Raw genomic sequence first — 21219 nt, forward strand, 5'->3', positions numbered from 1 at the left:
AGTTTTTATTGGTACCATTTTGGAGTAGATGCGACTTTTTGATCACTTTTTATCACATTTTTTTTGATTCAAAGAAAATGTTTTTTTATTTTATTTTTTACGACGTCCGCCGTGCGGGTTAAATGATGAAATAAGTTTATAGTCGGGGTCATTCCGAACGCGGCGATACCAAATATTTGTAACTTTTTTACTTTATTTTGTTTGTTAATAATAAAGCATTTTGTAAGGGGGAAAAGTGGGTTTTTCATTTTTTTTTTTTTCACTTTTTATTAAACTTTTTTACGAGTCCCACTAGGGGACTTCGCTATGCGATTATCCGATCGCATTTATAATACACTGCAATACTGATCGTATCGTTTATGCAGCAATAAATATGTTTGTCGGCAGCGCGTCTCCCTGTGTAAACAATGTTCTGCCGACATGATGGAAATGTATGGGGACGAGCGATCGTAGTGATGATCGCTCGTCCTCGTACACAACCGATCATTGCTCCTAGTGTAAGGAGCAAACGAGCGCCGATCAACGAGCTGTCTCGTTGATCGGCGCTCGTTTTCATGACCCATATTGGTCCGTGTAAAGGGACCTTTAGGATGTATTCGCGCTGCATTTGCAATGTATGTTCAGCGTATGTACCGGCACGTGGTCCTGGCGCATACGCTGAACATGTCCATAGATCCCTATAGGCCCAACTGATGCTAAAAATGTCCTTTGGGCTGGTATATGCCGGTTTACCTTTTTGATTTTGCTGTATTGGAAAACGCAGCATGCTTCCTATACAGCTGGGCAGCACAAAAAACTACCGCGTGGTATAATTTTATTTACAATGGCGCTCAATGGGCATTCAGCTGCATACATCGTTGGCATCCATCAGAGGTAAATATATAAATATGTCCAACGGATGCTCTCGATGTAGTGTGAATAGACCCTTACACGGGCATTTTCTTAGGATTTTTCTTTGATACAATTGTACGAAACTATCAGTCGTTTCCTACGCCCGTAAAGCAACCCATTAGGGCCGCAACACCCTGTAGGTATCAATAGTGATCTAAGCTCATTTCTGTAGAAAAACGGGACGCTAAGGGCCCATTCACTCGAACGTGAATATCGTCCATGCTCTGCGCATGGAAATCACACGCAGCACACGGACCCATTGATGTCAATGGGGCCGTTCACACATGCGCGAGTTTTCACCCAGCGAGAGTCCGCTGCGTGAAACTCACTGCATATCCTATATTGGTGCGTTTTCACGCACCTACGCACCCATTGAAGTCAATGGCTGCGTGAAAACCACGCACCGCACCCAGACGCACATCCGTGTGCGGTGCGTGATTTGCGCATTAATTCGTTCGAAAAACAAAAAAAGATGTGCTTTGCGAGTGCGTGAAAAACCCATGCCCCTCGCAAAGCACACGGACAGATTTACACGCGTTTTGTCTCAATATGTCTCCAATGTCATAGAGATTTTTTCCCGGACGGATTCCGTGTATTTCCAACAGAAAAAAATTGGTGGCATGTTAAATCGGGCACTGTATTATGGAGGTACTCTCCCCTAGTCTCTGTAATCCAGTGCTATGCGGAGGCACCGTATGGCGGCACACGGAGTGCCTACATGTTTAGCTACAAAGGACACCATGCACGCGGCTGTACCATATTTCATCTAATGAATGTCCTCATTCACCGACAGCAAGCAGAGATTTTGAACACGGTGAGGAATTGAAACTAGGTATATTAGAAAGTCACAGAACTTTCTATTGTACAATGATACAACTTTATTCCAGAAAATCCCTTTAATTTGTTAAATGACGTTCAAAAGCGGAGCTCCCCTTTAACAAGCAGACGCCTTTTCTGTTTACTCGTACGTTTTCTGGCTCTAATAAGCGGTCGTCACGCGACTTTCTCATTTCAAGGCTCCAAAGCGGTGAACAAAGATCCGGAGGAAGAAAAAAAGGACGTTTGTCACAGTTTCTACTTCGCAAACATCAAAGAGAGAATTTACCCGCGCCGGCTGAGGCACATCGAGCCGCCATCTGTGGATTTGCTGCGTGTTTTGGCCTTTGCGTTAATAAAATGGATTGTGTTAAAATCCTCCGGGAGATCACAGTCATATTTAACAGATGTTCATCTCGCTGCATCCGTAAATCAAAACGCTCATATTGTGGCTGTCTGCCGACACCTCGCCATGTAACTAATGACCGCAAATCAGCGCATGGAAATCTGGAAATGTTCAGAGGAAGGGGAAACGCGTTTCTTATTTATAGAGCGTTGGCTGTATGAAGGCGAAATACTACGGAAAATATACAAGTAGGGTAAAATGCGGCCTCAATGGGACCTGATATGTGCCGGATTATCAAATATTCTAGATTATCAGACAATTTAAAAAAAAAAAAAGAAGTATATAAAACCTGCTTGTTAGGGCTTATTCACACAAACGTGGGGAAACTCGGACGTTTCTGACCGTTTTTCACATCCGAGCTTCACCTGTGTGGGACCCGTTTTCACGGATCCCCATAGACTTGAGTCTATGGGGGGATCCGTAAAAATGAAATAAAATAGGACATGTTGTATTTTTCAAAGGACCCTTCACACGGTCGGTTGAAACAACGGTCATGTGGACGGCCCCATTGAAATACATGCGTCCGTGTGAAGTCAATGGGTGCATGAAAATCGCGCACCGCACACGGAAGCACTTCCGTGTGCCGCTCGTGATTCGCGCTACAGTTGTAAAATAAATGAATGAAAAAATAAAAGCACCTCCTGGTTTTATGTTTGTTAGGGTATGTTCACACGGCCAAATTTCAGACGTGGTGGGACCCGTGGGACAAGTATTGGATACAGGGAACTCAAGATTAGGTGGTAGGTGGAGCTCCGACTATCCCCCCCCCCTCACCCCCTTAAACCCCTGTGTTTTTTCCCAGATGTTTTGTCTGTCTATTGAAAGTTACTGTCTTACTATGTGAATTGCATGGCCCTTCATGCTGCTCTAAGTTATATGTATATTTTTGAAAAATGTTCAATAAAAACACAGTTGAAACCAAATTTCAGACGTATACGAGGCGTATTTTGCCTCGTTTTACGTCTGGAAATACGTCTCAAATACGTCGTCAAACATCTGCCCATTACTTTCTATGGGTAGAACGCTGTATTGTCCACACGACGCGTAATTTTACGCGTCGTACGGCAATTACGACGCGTAAAATTACGCCTCGTAAAAAGAAGTGCAGGACACTTCTTTGGACGTTTTTGGAGCTGTTTTCTCATAGACTCCAATGAAAACAGCTCCAAAAACGGACGTAAAAAACGCCACGAAAAATGCGAGTTGGTAAAAAAACGTCTGAAAAGCAGGGTCTGTTTTCCCTTGAAAACAGCTCTGGATTTTCAGACGTTTTTGTTGACTACGTGTGAACATACCCTTAGGGTATGTTCACACGGCCTATTTACGGACGTAATTCGGGCGTTTTTGCCCCGAATTACGTCTGAAAATACGGCTCCAAAGCGTCGGCACACATCTGCCCATTGAAAGCAATGGGCTGACGTTTGTCTGTTCACACGAGGCGTATATTTACGCGCCGCTGTCAAATGACGGCGCGTAAATAGACGCCCGCGTAGAAGAAGTGACCTGTCACTTCTTTGGCCGTAATTGGAGCCGCTATTCATTGACTCCAATGAATAGCAGCGCTAATTACGGCCGTAATTGACGCGGCGTTCAAGCGCCTGCACATGCCGGTATGGCTGAAATTACGGGGATGTTTTCAGGCTGAAACATCCCCGTAATTTCAGCCGTTACGGACCCCCGCCGTGTGAACATACCCTAAGTGTCCTGCACTTCTTTTGACGAGGCTGTAATTTTACGCGTCGTCTTTTGACAGCTGTCAAACGACGACGCGTTAATGACAGGTCGTCGGCACAGTACGTCGGCAAACCCATTCTAATGAATGGGCAGATGTTTGCCGACGTATTGGAGCCGTATTTTCAGGCGTAAAACGAGGCATAATACGCCTCGTTTACGCCTGAAAATAGGTCGTGTGAACCCAGCCTAAGAGTATGTGCACACGTAGTGACCAAAAACGTCTGAAAATACAGAGCTGTTTTCAAGGGAAAACAGCCCCTGCTTTTCAGACGTTTTTTGAGCAAGGGTATGTGCACACACTAATTACGTCCGTAGTTGACGGACGTATTTCGGCCGCAAGTCCCGGACCGAACACACTGCAGGGAGCCGGGCTCCTACCATCATAGTTATGTACGATGCTAGGAGTCCCTGCCTCGCTGCCGGACAACTGTCCCGTAGTATAATCATGTTTACAGTACGGGACAGTTGTCCTGCAGCGAGGCAGGGACTCCTAGCATCGTATATAACTATGATGCTAGGAGCCCGGCTCCCTGCGCTGTGTTCGGTCCGGGACTTGCGGCCGAAATACGTCCGTCAATTACGGACGTAATTAGTGTGTGTGCACATACCCCAACTCGGGTTTTTCGCGGCGTTTTCGCGGCGTTTTTTACGTCCGTTTTTGGAGCTGTTTTCATTGGAGTCTATGAGAAAACAGCTCCAAAAACGTCCAAAGAAGTGTCCTGCACTTCTTTTTACGAGGCGTAATTTTACGCGTCGTAATTGCCGTACGACGCATAAAATTACGCGTCGTGGGAACAATACAGCGTTATACCCATAGAAAGTAATGGGCAGATGTTTGACAACGTATTTGAGACGTATTTTTCAGACGTAAAACGAGGCAAAAACGGTAACGTGCAAAAAAGGCAGCGTTTTTTGCGCGCGCAATAAGCACACGCTCGTGTGAATGAGGCCTTAGTTTAAGCCATAACTTTTTTTACTTTTCATATAGCGGGATGATGACTTGTTTTTTGCAGGATGAATTGTAGTTTTTAATTGCACCATATAATGTACTGTAGAAAATGACTTGGGGGCTGGAATAAAAAAACAAAACGCAATTCCTCCATTGTTTATTGGGTTTTGCGGTAAAAATCACATGCGATTACGGAGATAGCAAATTTATATTGTTTTTTTTAATATTCTGAGACTCATAACTTTTTCCGTTTGAAGTGGTGTAAGGGCTTGTTTTTTTTTTTGCAGCACAATCTGTCGGTTTTATTGGTGTCATTTCAGGGTCCATACAAGTTTTGAATCAATTTTTTGGGTAAGGCCGGATTCACACAAGCGTGTGCGTTTTGCGTGCGCAAAAGGCACTTAACAGCTCCGTGTGTCATGATCATATGATGCGCGGCTGCGTGATTTTCTCGCAGCCGCCATCATTATGACACTCTGTTTGTATGTTTGTAGCACGTGGTGCTTTTCTGTTTTCATTCATAGTTTGACAGCTGTTGCGCGAATCACGCGCGTCCCACGGAAGTGCCTCCGTGTGCCATGCGTGATTTTCACTCACCCATTGACTTCAATGGGTGCGTGATGCGCGAAATACGCACAAAGAACGGACATGTCGTGAGTTTTACGCAGCGGACTCACGCTGAGTAAAAATCACGGACTGCCTGCACGGCCCCATAGAGTAACATAGGTCCGTGCGACGCGCATGAAAATCACGCGCGTTGCACGGACGTATATCACGTTCGTCTGAATAAGCCCTGAGATGAGGTGATCAAAAAACGGCAATTCTGTTGTCTTTTTATTTTCCTTTTTGTTATGGCGTCCACCGAGCGGAATAAATGCTATATCGCAACAGTTTGGACTTTTTACGGACGTGGCGATACCAGTTACGTTTATTTTTTACGTTCCTTTAGGGGAAACTGTGAAATAGTTTTTTTACTTTTAATATTTTAATAATAAAAACTTTATTGAATTAATTGAACATTTTTTATAGTACTACGGCTTCGTTCTCATCTGCGTCGGGGCTCCGTTCGTGGGTTCCGTCGGACCTTTTTGTCAGGGGAAACCAGGAGCGGAATCCAAACTGAAAACAAACGGAAACCATAAGTTTCCGTTTGCATCGCCATTGATTTCAATGTTGACGGATCCGATGCAAATGGTATTCCCTCTCTTTCTAATGGCTTAGATCCGCCGCCGCCGTCGCTATTGACAACATCTCTTCTTTTCGGCACATTTGTTTCTTAAATAGGTCTAAAACTAGATGTGACAGAAATGCGCCACCTTTTGGCGCTTTTTACGACTAGGTCTGAGCGCAATCACATGAGTGAATCTGCCCTATTTAGGGCGGCTGATATGTAATATGGCTGCCGTAGAGGTGCACGGGGCCTGCGCTGTATCTTCGTTTGCCTCCGGTTTCACACAGAGGTTTTTTTTTCTGAAGGATTCCATACAAAACCGATAGAAAAAAAAATGGTGGCACGTCCCATTGGAGACATAAGGAAGAGTTGCATGAGAATATCTCAGTACATACGGAGTCCGGCGGAGCGTGCACGTTACCACATGGTGGCTGCACGGCTTCATACAGAATAGCGCAGCCTATGAAGATTCCTCCATTATCATGAAATACGCTTTCTAGTTCAATACATTAAAAAATGGAAATTCGACGTTAACGCGAACAGCGACTAAATAAACAATAACATGATATCAATAATCAGAAATAAAATCCTCTTCATTGTTCTGTTAGATAAAAGGGAAACAAAGTCATAAGACAGGACACAGCTACAGTAAGCCACATCCGGCCATAGCTCATTAAGACTACAACTCCCGGCGTACCACGCTTCTCCCTGCTCTATTTTGATTGGCGGAGAGGGGAAGGCCTCGCTGATTGGCTGACGTGCTTTCATGGTCTCCAATGGCCGCTGGGGGTTCTGCGCATGCGGCTAGTCTGTCAGTCTGGGGTGCTCCTGGCGGTGGTTACCCTGGTGATAATAATGGGGGGAAGCGAGAGCAGCGGTCGGCGGGTGTCCTTTGGGATGGATGAGGAGGAGAGGGTCCGGGTACTGCGAGGAGTCAGGGTGAGAGCGTCCTGTCCGCCATATTTGCCTGTATTGTGTATATATATATATATATATTAGATGGTATATTGTATATCTAGCTGCATGATGACGTCATCGGGTTCCATGTATCAATGCTGTGCGTTATGGGGAAAATGGTGCAAACACGATAGAAGCTGTGGGGGGGGGGGGGGATTTATCAAACGAAATGCGCCAGGAAAGTGGCGTTTAAGTGGACAAACAACCGTTACGTACGAGCACTAATTTGGCGCAAAATATCGGCTTACGTCTAGAGCCTCTACGAGGTTATATAAGAGATTCATATGTGGTGAATTACGCCAAATATCAATGCGATTGTTACCAGCGCCATATTTATTAAGCTCCACCCCCTCACCCCTACTTTTTTTAAACTTCATAACTTTAGTTTGTGTTGCGAAAAGGGGGCGTGGCTTTCAGTACACGATCCATGTGACTGCGTTCGGTCGTGGGTTTTGGCGCGAGTTTATCAAGATGGCGCAGCTCGCGGTACACTAGACGTCGTTCTGCTTCTTACACCGGCCGGCTAAACGCGTACGTTAGTTTTCTGCGCCGAAAACTTCTGCTAGTCCATAAGAAATTTGGTGTGTGTTGTTTTGTTGGTGTATCAAATAACTACCTGTGGATCTCTGCTTGCTGTCAATGAATGGGAACATTCTTATTTAGAGACAGAGGCCTAAAATCCAATTCTGATCTAATTTTTCTGCTCTGTTCACACGGCGCCATGGGATGTGCCGATCCGCACGAGCATTAACCTCATTGTTATTATTTATTCCTTCACTATTCTGGGCATATTCTATAGTATTTTACTTTTCTCCGCGGAATATCTTTTTTTTTTTTTTTTCCACAGTGCGGTTAAAAATGAGCGCGGTAGTTTTCCACAGCATGTGACTGCAGTTGCGGAAACCCCATTCACATACATGCGGATTGTCAGATCTGACACGTGTGGACGGGGCCTTAGCGGAGGGTTTGCTGTTTGCGGCCGGGTTCCCACGTAGCCTAAACCCTGTGGAATTTCCGCAACGGCATTGTGTGTGGAAACTCCACCGCATTTACAGTAGGGGTCAGTCCACACCTTGCGTATATTCGTTGCGGAAAATCCGCAGCGAAGTGGATGAGAAACCAAATCTCATCCACAAGCTGCGTAAATAGTGAGCGGAAAAAAACGTTGAAACTGACCTGCGGTGCGGAATTTAATTCTGCAGGATGTCAATTGTATTTGCGTAAACGCTGATTATGTGTTGTGGGTTTTCCCCATTGAATTCAATGTGGAGGTAAATCCCGCAACAAATAGCAGATGTTACGTTTTTTTGCGTCGGGTTCGCAGCGATTCCGCTGCAAAAATCGCAACTTCAGAAAAATACAAAAAACATCGTACTTACCCAGAACTCTCTCCTCCTTCCGGCTTCCTGGGATGAGGTTTTATCCCATGTGACCACTGCAGCCAATCACAGACTGCAGCGTCACGTGGCCTGCTACGTCGTCATGGGAGGCCGGACTGCGCGCAGAGAAGTAAGTATCAAGGATTTTTTTTGTTTTTTCCTAGCGCTACTTTCCACATCAGAAATTCAGTCCGAAAAAACGCACCACGATGTGGTGCCATTTTTCGGACAGAATGTGCTGCATGATTTTTACGCAGCGCATCCGACCTGTGGGAACCCGGCCTAATTGTATCCAGTCTAGAAAACGCCCCACGATCTAACCACAGTGATACATTTTACCTGCACTGCTAGGGCTCGTCCACACGTAGCGGACGGAAAATCCGCAGCAGAATACGGTAGCAGCAAAGAGGGTGCGATTTAACAAATCCCATTCACACGCTGCGTAAAATTTCCGAGCAGAAATTCACCTGCCGTGCGTTTTTTTTCGTGCCGCAGCATGTCAATTCCTGCTCCGGAAAGTGGACTGAATTGCTGTGTTTTTCAGAGGAGACGTCGCCATCCCCCAACATTGCACATCCGTGTGCGGTGCGGGATTTGCGCATCAATTCAATTGTAAATAATAATAATGATTAAAAAAAAAAAGACGTGCGTGAATAACACATGCCACCCGCTACGCGCTCTAATGCATAACAGACCAGATTCACGCTTTTTTTTTTCACGTGCGTCTTATTAAACATTGTCTTATTTTTTTGAATTTTTTCACAAGTCAGGAAATATTATAAATTCGATTCTAATTTAGAACATTTCCCTGTGCTGGTCACTAGAGGGAGCAATTCCCAAAATTGCAGCATGGTCACTGTGGTAAAGCAACCTCATTGCTTTATGCTGCAAAATTGGTGTAGACACACTCGCTCTAGTGTCCTCACACAATCCCCCCTCCCTTATCCTGGCTAGTCCAAGGAGAAAGGAGGGGATTGAATGTTCAAACCTCCTACACTGTGTGCCGCCATTTTTTGAGCGAATATGCTGTAGGAGGATTAGATACAGTGGTAATCACACAGTAAAACACGAACATACACAGACCTAACTTACCTGCTCCTGCCGCCGCCGGTCCATCCGCTCGCTCCGCTCCTAGTACTTGCTTCTAATCACATGTCCGGAAGTTGTCATCTTACTGTCCGGCCGAGGCCACATGAAAATGGCGCCGGATGTCGCTCGGCCAAAGACCTTCCTTTTGGACTGTGTGGGAGCGGCACATGCGACGTTCCCACACAGACGGCGTACACCATAGTGAATGGAACGGCTCCCGTTTGCATTCTCTTTGGGGATGTATGTGCCGTATTTCATCTCTGTATGTGCCGTTAATCGACACATACAGAGATGAAAAAAAAAATGGCAGCCCCCATGGAGAAGTAAAAGTTAGAAAAAATAAAATAAGTAAAGCACAAACACACAAATAAATAAAATTTATTTAAATAACACACTAAAATCAAATTAATATAAAAATATTTTTTTCCGCGACACCCGTCCTTTAATGTTTACATGGGTGATGACCTCGTATGGGCTCATGACATTTTCTCCATAGGGCTGCAAGGGTCCTCATGCCCCCTCTAGTGGTAAAATATTGTATTACACCAACACAAGGTGTACATAAATACTGTATTGAGTTATAAACTATATTCTTTGGCCGAAGCAAAGACTTGTGTGTGGTCATTGCACAGAGTTGGGTCATTAGGCAGCGAGACAACTTCTTCGTAGCAGCTCAGGCCTGCAATGATCTTTCCTCATCCTACACTGTGGAGTGATTGTCACATGAAATTCCTATTAACTTCTATGCCTTTTGAGTCAATGTTCTTTTTTTTTTTTCATAGAAGTATCACATGACTTCCATGATATCCGCATTACTTCTGAAGCTGCACTGTTTCTTTGATTTTAAGTTACAAGAATTTCTTATCATCGCTAAAGGGATTTGAGCAGGTTACTGCAGTATAGCTGTGTGTTGAAGGCTCCTCCAACAGCGACCGTTCCAGGAGATGTGTAACTAAAGTTTTAAAAACTTTTGCCATGTCAGAAGTTTTCATCAGTAGGGGTCCGAGCACTGAAACCCCCAACGATCCCTTAAACGAAGCGTCAGCCGGGCATCAGTGAACACTGTGCAGCTTAGTTTCTGATCGGCTTTCCTTGGAGCGGGCTCAATAATTCAATGAGTCCGCACACTGGTCACTCGGCTTTCCGAGGAAAGTTGATCAGAAACAAAGCAGCACAACGCTCACCCGAGCGCTTCTGCCGCTGCATTTTAGCGATCGGTGGGGATCTCAGTGCTCGAACCCCCAGCGACCAAAACTTCTGACGTCCAAAGTTTTTTAAAAGTTTTTAGTTAAACTTTAAAGGGGGTTAGATAAACATGGCTGCTTTCATCCAGAAACAGTGACACACCTGTCCATGAGTTATCTGGTATTGCAGTTCAGCTCCATTGAAGTGAAAGTGTCTAACCTGCAATACCACGCACAACCTGTGGACCGGTATGGCACTGTTTCTGGAAGAAAGCAGCCGTATTTATCTAATCCGGGACAACCCCTTTTAGTTTCAATAGATTTTTATTGAACATTTTCTGAAAATGTAACAAAAAGAAAGAACAGACTCGAAGCGTCACACATATAATAAAACAATAATACAAAGTAAGGTAGACCAACGAAGCCTCATATCCAAACAGACATAAAGACAACCCCTTCTAAAGGGTTATTCCGTCTTAGACCTATCCTGTGGATTTGCCGTAAATGTTAGCTCTTGGACCCATACCGATGTCGAGAATGGGAGTTGCCCATGCCAGGTGAAAAGAATGGAGAGGTGGCTGCTCATGTGTGTTCCTCTCTCAATTCTGTTCTATGGAAACAGCCAAGCAAGCCGGGGACCCGTTGATATGCCATAAATGTCTAAGTAAGAAATTACACCTTAAACCATATCTTGGTATACCTCAGTATATGTGTGGGGAAATGATATAGCCGCAGTGTAAAGCATGGTGGAAGGGGACTGAGCAGCAGCCTGAGCCTCTGATAAGACTGGAGGCTGGTTTCAGACTACCTCCGACTCCAATAGACAATGCAGATAATCTGGAGTCACAGATTATAGCTGTGTCCTAATAGGTAAGAGCAGCACTTTTACCGAGAGGTAGCGACCGTGCAAAAGACGTTTCTTCCATTGTCTTTCCTGCAGCTTTCTGATGACATTATAAACCGTATGAAAGCGTCTGCGTCGCAGAAAGCAGAGCAAGACAAGACTCCAGGGACCTCATCCGCTCAGACGTTCCCTCCCAGGGTGGAGCATGCATCCGAATCTAAAGGTCGGTTATAGCCAAATGTTGTACCTGCTTTTTTTTCTGTTTGATACATGGAGTAATGAGTCGCCCTTTAACTGCAGGCTCTGAGCGACCCGCTGCAGGAGGGAGCAAGCAGCCAACGTATGCAGAGGATGAGCTATACAGGAGGTTAGTGTCTGTACCGGAAACTAGGGATTAAAGGGTATTTATACTTAAATGTACAGTACTGTGCAAATCCTTTAGGGTACGATTCAAAATAAGTACAACATAAGAGAAACAATCTTCTTCTACTCCAGTTGCATCCAGAGCTGCATTCAGAATTCAGCTGGTTTCCTGTTCGCGCACATCACCTGACTTTCTATAAGATCCCTGCAATTTTCTAGAACGAGTTACACATAAAATTTGTGTTTAATTTCTGCAGATATGAGAGGGAACAAGCAATCATCCAAGAGGAACTGGCCCGCTTAGCCAAGAGAGAGCGTGAGACCGCTCAGGGGCAGTACAGCTCTGCCATCCTTCGTGAGAAGAACTACACGAACCAGGAACGCAGCAGGGCAGAACATCTGGTGAGTGAGGAGTGTCTGTCGCTATGCAGGTCACTTACCTCAGTACATTCAGAAGGTCAAAAAATAAAGGCAGGTGGGTGGAGATGTGCCCGCTATGAGGCTATTTGGGTGGGTAAATGGTCTTTACTACTGCCCACATGTTTTGTAACCCCTCAGTGGAAACCCCTTAGGGGGGTGAAAATAGCACAAGATCCAGAGACTTTTATTGTTGGTTCCATTGCTTCTTCTACAGTCTATGTGCTACCGTTTAGGGTATGTTCACACAGGACGGATACGCGGCTTAAAAGTACACCGCGTATCCGCTCTGGAGCCCGCAGGGTAAAAATTGCAGCGGAAAAAAAGCTTATATTTACCCATAGTCATGGTGACGCGTCCCTTTGACGTCCTGCAGCCCTGTCTCCTGGGATGACATTGCATCCCATGTGACCGCCGCAGCCTGTGATTGGCTGCAACAGTCACATTGGATGAAACGTCATCCCTGGAGGCCGGACTGCACGGAGGAGTATGGAGATCTTGGTAAGTATAACTTTTTTTTTTTTTTCTGAGTTGCGATTTTTGTGGCGGAGTCGTTGCTTTTCTGCCGCAACATCTGCTGTTTGTCGCTGGTTTTACCTTCCTATTGAATTCAAGGAGTGAAACCTGCAACAAAAAAGCAGCGATTGGAAGCCTAAAGTGACATGCGGCGGATTAAAAAGACTCACTACAGGTCGATTTATGAACCGTTTTCAATGTATTTATTACGGAGCGTGTGGATGAGATTTATTCAAATCTCATCCATTCTTCTACTGTATTATGCTGCAGAATTTTCGCTATGAAATCCGTTGTGGAAAATCTGCAGTGTTTACGCTACGTGTGGACATACCCTTAGGGTTGGAAAAAAACAGGCGAAAGCACTGCGGATTTTCAGCAACAAATTTCATTGCAGAAAATCCACTGCATAATACAGTAGCAGTGGAAAAAATCTGCCGGAAAAAAAACGTCCATAAATTGACCTGCTGTGCGGTTTTTGAAGCCGCCGCATGTCACCTTGTGCTATGGAATCGCTGCTTTTCTGTTGCAGGTTTTCCCCATTGAATTAAATATGAAGGAAAAACCCGCAACAAATAGCGGTATCAAGTTTTGCAGTGGAAACTTTCCACAGCAAATATCGCAAGTGAAGAAAAAAAAAATTTGTTTTCCTTTATTTGAAAATAATAAAAAAAGCTCGTACTTATCCCCCCCCCGCCATAGTCCCAGTGACGCGATCCTCTGCTCTGAGTGCAGCCCGGCCTCCTGCTATGACGTTTCATCCCATGTGACTGCTGCAGCGATCACATGGACTACAGCATCATACCAGGAGGCGGGGCTATGTTCAGAAGAGCGCCAATTCCACCAAAGGCTGCACAACATAGTATCATTGGTCGCGCAATGTGCATGTGGGATGTGCGGAAATTTCTGCTGTCACCATTGAAATTCTCCCCCTCCATTGATATTGAGGAGAAACTCCCTATTAGGGTATGTTCACACGAGGTCATTACGTCCGTAATTGACGGACGTATTTCGTCCGCAAGTCCCGGACCGAACACAGTGCAGGGAGCCGGGCTCCTAGCATCATAGTTATGTACGATGCTAGGAGTCCCTGCCCCTCCGTGGAACTACTGTCCCGTACTGAAAACATGATTACAGTACGGGACAGTTGTCTCGCAGCGAGGCAGGGACTCCTAGCATCGTACATAAGTATGATGCTAGGAGCCCGGCTCCCTGCACTATGTTCGGTCCGGTACTTGCGGCCGAAATACGTCCGTCCATTACGGACGTAATGACCTCGTGTGAACACACCCTTATAGATGAAAATAAAAATCAATCGATTTATTCTATTTTTTTACTTGGGAGAATTGGCTTTACTTTCTTACTTAGTCTTACCCCAATTATTGCACTACTTTAATCCCATCTTCTCTTCTTTTTACGTAATGCGCTTTTCAGAACCGAGATCCGACCACTTGGATGTCCATTTGATATCCCAATTACTGATACACTATTTCAACTTTAATCTCTTCTCTCAAAATTTACAGTGACAAATATCCATCTTTGTTTTTGTGGTTTGGGGCCAGTGTCTGTCTCCGCTCCAGAAGACATAAATATTCGGAGAGGATTTAGCGGGACGAGCGCTGCTCTTCTAAATGCTTCGCTGTATTCTGCTTTGTAATTGCAGCAGCCTCCAGGCCCTGAGAGATATTAACATGCAAGCTCCGCGCTGCGCCCCTTGTTGATTGGGTCTCTCCATCATTACTCTGTGCTCTGGATTTATTATAAAGACAAACACGCCAGGGCGGTGACAAGCTGAATTACGGCATGATCAATCCCCGTTGGCCTCGGCTCTGTGTTACGATAATAAATATCTGCATGGGTGGGGGTGGGGTTGTTCCATTGCTGTTGTAACTTCTTTAAATATCCACTCTGGGTTAAAGGGATTTCCACTGGATATATCATAAATGTCAGATAGATGCAGGTCCCACCTCTGGGACCTGCACCTATCTCTAGAACGGGGCCCCCTAAACCCGTTCTAGCTTTTTGTGCTCACGCTGACTCCCGGTCACTTACTGATTACATTGGTGGGGTGTAACTCGCTGAGCTAGGCTGTTTCCGTAACTCTCATAGTAGTGAATGGCAGTTACGTAAGCCGCGTAGCATGCGAGCTATGCTGTTTCCGTAACTACTATTCTACTATTCGTTCCCGAATGCTCTCAATGTGATTATAGGAATTTTGCCGGATTGTGTGCAAAAGCTCTAGGATTAAATTGACCGGATGCATTATGCTGGTGGTAGTCCTAGGTCTTTGGTGGCCAACCTGAACGATTATGGGGCAGGATATGTGGCTATTTACTATTCCCGTGGCTTCGTTGTTTGTAACACATACTCCTGCCATGTGACCACCTTATTACTTGTCCACTGCCGCTTTCTCTCATAAACAGCGCCACACCTGTTCATAGGTTGTGTCTGGTATTGCAGCTCAGCCACAATCCCCTTAATGGAGCTCAAATGCAATACCAGACACAACCAATGGAAGCTGGAATGGTGCCCTTTATGGGCGGAGGCTAACGGCTATCATGTCTTCTATACACTGCACATGTAGAGGAGCTCTCCTATCTCTATCTATCACCTTTATATACAAACTGCAGCAGCATGGAGGAGAATATGCAGCAGTAATGAGCAGTGTAGCTGAGAATCCAGCACTGGGTTGAGGGATAACACTTACCAGGAAGCTGCAGCACGTCGGTGTGTGTCTCTTTCTCACTCTGCTCCTGCTCCCCCCTCCCTTCTCTGTGGACTTGTATAGGCAGGCTGCAAAGAGTCACTCCCCACTTTCTGCAGTCCATCAATTTTGCTCTGTAATTTGAGATACATTTTGCTTGACAACGGGGTGGACAGCAGATTACAGGGAGGGATTACAGATTACACCTAGTGGCAGTAACGTCACGCACAATTTTCACTGATAAAATTTGCCCGTCGTCCCCTATTGATGGGACGCGGTTGCCTCGGAGTGCGGTGTACGACGCACTTACAGTAACAGGACCACACGTCATTTATTCATTTCACCTGACACAAGTTGTCACTAGTAAACAGTCAGGACGGGGACACCCAGAGCTTCACTAAGGACGTCCAGTGCTTCCTGCGTGACAGCGCGTCCCCCCCCCCCCTCCAACCCTGATCTGAAAAATTAATTGCCGCTTGTAGAGATAATCTTATTCCTTTCTTAAATGTTATTAGCTTACATGTAATTATCACTTCCCCTCGCTCGACTGGCTGGAATTATACAGCGTCAGGTGGCTGGATGGCGGCGCTGGCTGTTCTACGGATTTCTCACCTGTCTTGTCTCAGTGACCCGGATTGTAGAAGCAGCTGGATGAAATTGGCTGAACAATGCAACTTTTTTTTTTTCTCTTTTCCTTTGACATGATTAATATTTAGATGGATGAGCGGCGGTGAGTCGTGGCGGCATCATCTCCAGAGCTAGAAATAGTGCGATGTGATGTGAGGCTAGTTTTATTTTTCTATTAACCGCACTGGTTTTTTAGAGAGCAGATTATAGCATTTGGTATCTATTTATTCCCATCCTTTTTTCTCTTTTTTTTCTCTCTTTTTCTCTCCCTTTCTTTTTCCTCTCTTTTTCTCTCCTTTCTTTTTCTTCTTTTTCTCTCTCTCTCTTTTTTCTCTCTTTTTTCTCTCTCTCTCTCTTTTTTTCTCTCTCTCTCTCTCTCTCTTTTTCTCTCTTCTCTCTCTTTTCTCTCTCTTTCTCTCTCTCTCTCTCCCTTTTTCTCTCTCTCTCTCCTCTCTCTTTTTCTCTCTCTCTCTCTTTTTCTTCTCTCTCCCTTTTCTCTCTCTCTCTCTTTTCTCTCTCTCTCTCTTTTTCTTCTCTCTCTCTTTTTCTCTCTCTCTCTCCCTTTTTCTCTCTCTCCCTTTCTCTCTCTCCTCTCTTTTTCTCTCTCTCTCTCTCTCTTTTCTCTCTCTCTCTCTTTCTCTCTCTCTCTTTTTCTCTCTCTCTCTCTCTCTTTTCTCTCTCTCTCTCGCTCTCTCTCTCTCTTTCGCTCTCTCTCTCTCTCTTTTTCTCTCGCTCTCTCTCTTTCTCTCTCTCTTTTTCTCTTTCTCTCTCTCTCTTTTTCTCTCGCTCTCTCTCTTTCTCTCTTCTTTTTCTCTTTCTCTCTCTCTCTTTTTCTCTCTCTCTCTCTCTCTCTCTTTTTCTCTCTCTCTCTCTCTCTTTTTCTCTCGCTCTCTTTTTCTCTCGCTCTCTTTTTCTCTCGCTCTCTCTCTTTTTCTCTCGCTCTCTCTCTTTTTCTCTCGCTCTCTCTCTTTTTCTCTCGCTCTCTCTCTTTTTCTCTCGCTCTCTCTCTTTTTCTCTCGCTCTCTCTCTTTTTCTCTCGCTCTCTCTTTCTTTTTCTCTCGCTCTCTCTTTCTTTTTCTCTCTCTTTCTCTTTCTTTTTTTCTCTCTTTCTCTCTTTCTCTCTCTCTCGCTCTCTTTTTCTCAACTGTATTGAAAAGCCTGGTGACACGCAAAAAAAAACAACAAACCTATACGTCCAGAGACTTTCCCTTTCTATTTTGCAGTATTTCTCTCAATGCAGTCAGCAGTGTAAAGCATGGAGGTTTCCTTTTGCGTCGTCTGATATAAATATGCTTTCCGCTCCAGTCAATACTGGATTTCCACATTACATCACTTGTACCGCAGCAGTCTTTATTTTTATGCTGCTTTTAAAATTTTGGAAGTTATTTTTGCAAACGTTGAGTTGCTTAAAACCCAGTTTTTTAATTGCAGCGACGGCTTACCATCGGTACCAGCGCTATGGACGGTAACCGCGCTCTTGAAGTGCATCATGATTAAAAAGAAGCTGCGAGCGAGACTAATCAGGGAGGTCCTGAGATGTTCAGAGAGGGAGGATTAGACCCTTTGAAATCGGGCTCAGTAATGTATTTCCAGCTGGTTGTGCTGACGGTGCTTTCCCTTTTGAAGATAGATCTTATCCGGAAATGTATCTACCTAATAGAACAATGAAATTAATTCCGTGAGATGAGGCCTCGTGTGGGATTTGCCGAGGAGCTAATAGGATTGTAGACCAGCACTGGGTGGTTATCTCTAGGAGTTTAATCCCGAAACGGATAAACGCTTTCTTAGGTTTACGTTTGAAAATAAATAAAATTCTATAAAAACTTAATTTTTTTAAAAACTTTTTTAATATTTTAATGAATAAGTCAAACTTCAGGGATTATCGAACGGTACGATTGTTGAGGAGATTACAAGAAGCATAAGGGTTTGTAGAGTGTAGATGTAGGCTACTGTGCGAGGCAGCGAGATACGAGCGCTTGAGACGAAAACTTCTAGGATGTCATTTCAATTGCATGATGGGAAATGATTGTTACAAGAATACAGGCTGTAAGCTTTCAATAAAGAATTTCACTGTATCTCTGCTAAACTGTTAGGCGAGTATCTGACAACAGGCAGAATAGTGAGTGCAGCTCTGGAGCATAATACAGGTTGTAACTCAGGATCAGTACAGGATAAGTAATGTAATGTATGTACACAGTGACTCCACCAGCAGAATAGTGAGTGCAGCTCTGGAGTATAATACAGGATATAACTCAGGATCAGTACAGGATAAGTAATGTAATGTATGTACACAGTGACTCCACCAGCAGAATAGTGAGTGCAGCTCTGGAGTATAATACAGGATATAACTCCGGATCAGTACAGGATAAGTAATGTAATGTATGTACACAGAGACTCCCAGCAGAATAGTGAGTGCAGCTCTGGAGTATAATACAGGATGTAACTCAGGATCAGTACAGGCTAAGTAATGTAATGTATGTACACAGTGACTCCACCAGCAGAATAGTGAGTGCAGCTCTGGAGTATAATACAGGATGTAACTCTGGATCAGTACAGGATAAGTAATGTAATGTATGTGCAGTGACTCCACCAGCAGAATAGTGAGTGCAGCTCTGGAGTGTAATACAGCATGTAACTCAGGATCAGTACAGGATAAGTAATGTATTACATGCAGCTTTCATGGAGTCCTTTGCTCACTGTGTAATTGTACAGGTGAACAATAACACCGCAAGTAAAAACACTAATTATCGGCTTGTATATTAGCAGCAAACCCTGTTCTTTCTATTTGGGGCGTTAAATAGCTGATGGGGATAAATTCACAGGTAGGTTAGACTGACTGCTCTATCAGAAACTATGATAATATAAAATAATAATGTCAATCTAATTTTTTGTGCTTTAAATCCTGCTGGCTAAAAAGTAGATGTTTGAAGAAGTAGATTTACTGCTCTGGAATCAAGAGCATCCAGCGTACTAAAAAAAAAAAAAAAACGTCCACCGCTGATACATTTATGAGGCTGTATCCGGCAGAACTTGGCAGATTGCGAGTGGGATCTAATGAATCTTTCTGGACCTCCGGATTTGGCCACCAGCAGCTATCAAAATATATATATATGTACACTACCGTTCAAAAGTTTGGGGTCACCCAGACAATTTTGTGTTTTCCATGAAAACTCACACTTATATTTATCAAATGAGTTGCAAAATGACTAGAAAATATAGTCAAGACATTGACAAGGTTAGAAATAATGATTTTTATTTGAAATAATAATTTTCTCCTTCAAACTTTGCTTTCGTCTTGGAATGCTCCATTTGCAGCAATTTCAGCATTGCAGACCTTTGCCCATATTAATCTTTTCCTTTTATTAGCCAGTCTCAGATATGGCTTTTTCTTTGCCAATCTGCCCTGAAGGTCAGCATCCCGGAGTCGCCTCTTCACTGCAGATGTTGATAGTGGCGTTTTGCGGGTACTATTTAATGAAGCTGCCAGTTGAGGACCTGTGAGGCGTCTATTTCTCAAACTAGAGACTCTAATGTACTTGTCTTGTTGCTCAGTTGTGCAGCGGGGCCTCCCACTTCTCTTTCTACTCTGGTTAGAGCCTGTTTGTGTTGTCCTCTGAAGGGAGTAGTACACACCGTTGTAGGAAATCTTCAGTTTCTTGGCAATTTCTCGCATGGAATAGCCTTCATTTCTAAGAACAAGAATAGACTGTTTCACATGAAAGCTCTCTTTTTCTAGCCATTTTGAGAGTTTAATTGAACCCACAAATGTAATGCTCCAGATTCTCAACTAGCTCAAAGGAAGGTCAGTTTTATAGCTCCTCTAAACAGCAAAACTGTTTACAGCGGTGCTAACATCATTGCACAAGGGTTTTCAAGTGTTTTCTAATCATCCATTAGCCTTCTAACACAGTTAGCAAACACAATGTACCATTAGAACACTGGAGTGATGGTTGCTGGAAATGGACCTCTATACACCTATGTAGATATTGCATTAAAAACCAGACGTTTGCAGCTAGAATAGTCATTTAGCACATTAACAATGTATAGAGTGTATTTCTGATTAATTTTATCTTCATTGAAAAAAAACCTGTGCTTTTCTAAGTGACCCTAAAATTTTGTGTGTGTGTGTCTGTCTCCAAATTTCAACGAAACAGCCGGTTTTGTGGGGTGGTCCTTGTTTTGTGTGGTGTTCTTGGCCTGCAGTGGTTAATCCCTATCAAAAGTGCTCCAAGGAAGGACAACCGTCCAGACTGCTGCGGTCGCGCCAGTGCTTGATATTGAAAGCATTTTTGTTTTCCAAAAAGTATTAAGCAATGTGCAAAAAATATTCCCTGTATTATAAATTCTTGAGTCTCTTCTGTCAACTGTTATACAAACTATTCTGCCATATTTAAGTTGTATCTGGTGCAGATGGACGTCCAAAAAAGTTCACCCAGGAAACCCACGACCGGCTGATTGATGCGGGCGAGGAGCGAAATCTAGCGCTTCTGCTCCGATCCCACAGATCTACTCTATCGTAAATTGCTGAAAAAGTTACTGCTGGTTGTGATAGAAAGGCGTCCGAACACGAAGGCGCAGATTTACTAGTGTGTCTGAGTCTAAAAAGTGTCTGCAAGCGTGCCATATTTTGGCCACGTTGAGTCCGGCAGAGCAGGATTGGGTCTTCACAGTGGCTTATGCTCTGCAGCGCCACATTACGTCCACACGGGACAACCCCCCTAAGAAGGTGCAGGTGCATGGATCGCTAATCATTTCCCCAAGGTTGTCTCCGAATATTAGAATATTCTTCTTTTTGCTGAGGACCTAATGCCGAACCAGTGTAGCGTTCGAAGAGCTGAGTTTGTCTTGTGTTTTTTTTTTTCCGCTCTCGCCGCCCCACCCTCCCCCCTTTCTCTTCTATCCCGGTTCAGTTGATTTGTCAAAGGCATTTACAACAATCTCGCTGTACCCGTTCCTGCTCTGCTCAGACTCTTATCTCGTCGCTCTGAAGTTTAATTTGCGTTCGGAGGGTTTGTGCAGATTTCAGCAGCTGATGTTCTTGCAGTGACTTTAATGGCTGGTGAAGTTATTGTACTCCGGTACCCCCTCCCCTCCCCATCCCCCCCTACTGTCACGTTCACTGTTTTCAATCCTGCACTTTCTGTGAAAATAAAGCTTTTATATTTCTTTTGAAGT

The 21219-nt window shown here is 44.3% G+C and overlaps 1 protein-coding gene across 2 annotated transcripts in view; it reads left to right on the forward strand.

Moving 5' to 3' along the window:
* The first annotated feature begins 6747 nt into the window (after positions 1-6747).
* CHCHD6 (coiled-coil-helix-coiled-coil-helix domain containing 6) overlaps positions 6748-21219 on the forward strand; it is a 169777-nt gene continuing 155305 nt past the window's right edge. The window contains exons 1-4 of one of the 2 annotated variants that reach the window (XM_075831796.1): positions 6748-6906; positions 11517-11643; positions 11721-11787; positions 12041-12185. In XM_075831796.1, coding sequence (XP_075687911.1) covers positions 6766-6906; positions 11517-11643; positions 11721-11787; positions 12041-12185 — 480 coding nt within the window. In that variant the 5' untranslated portion in view covers positions 6748-6765. The remainder of the gene's footprint in view (positions 6907-11516; positions 11644-11720; positions 11788-12040; positions 12186-21219) is intronic. The other variant, XM_075831797.1, reaches the window with a different exon arrangement.

The sequence above is a fragment of the Rhinoderma darwinii genome, chromosome 7 (assembly GCF_050947455.1).
Source record: "Rhinoderma darwinii isolate aRhiDar2 chromosome 7, aRhiDar2.hap1, whole genome shotgun sequence".
Classification (NCBI taxonomy): Eukaryota; Metazoa; Chordata; class Amphibia; order Anura; family Rhinodermatidae; genus Rhinoderma; species Rhinoderma darwinii.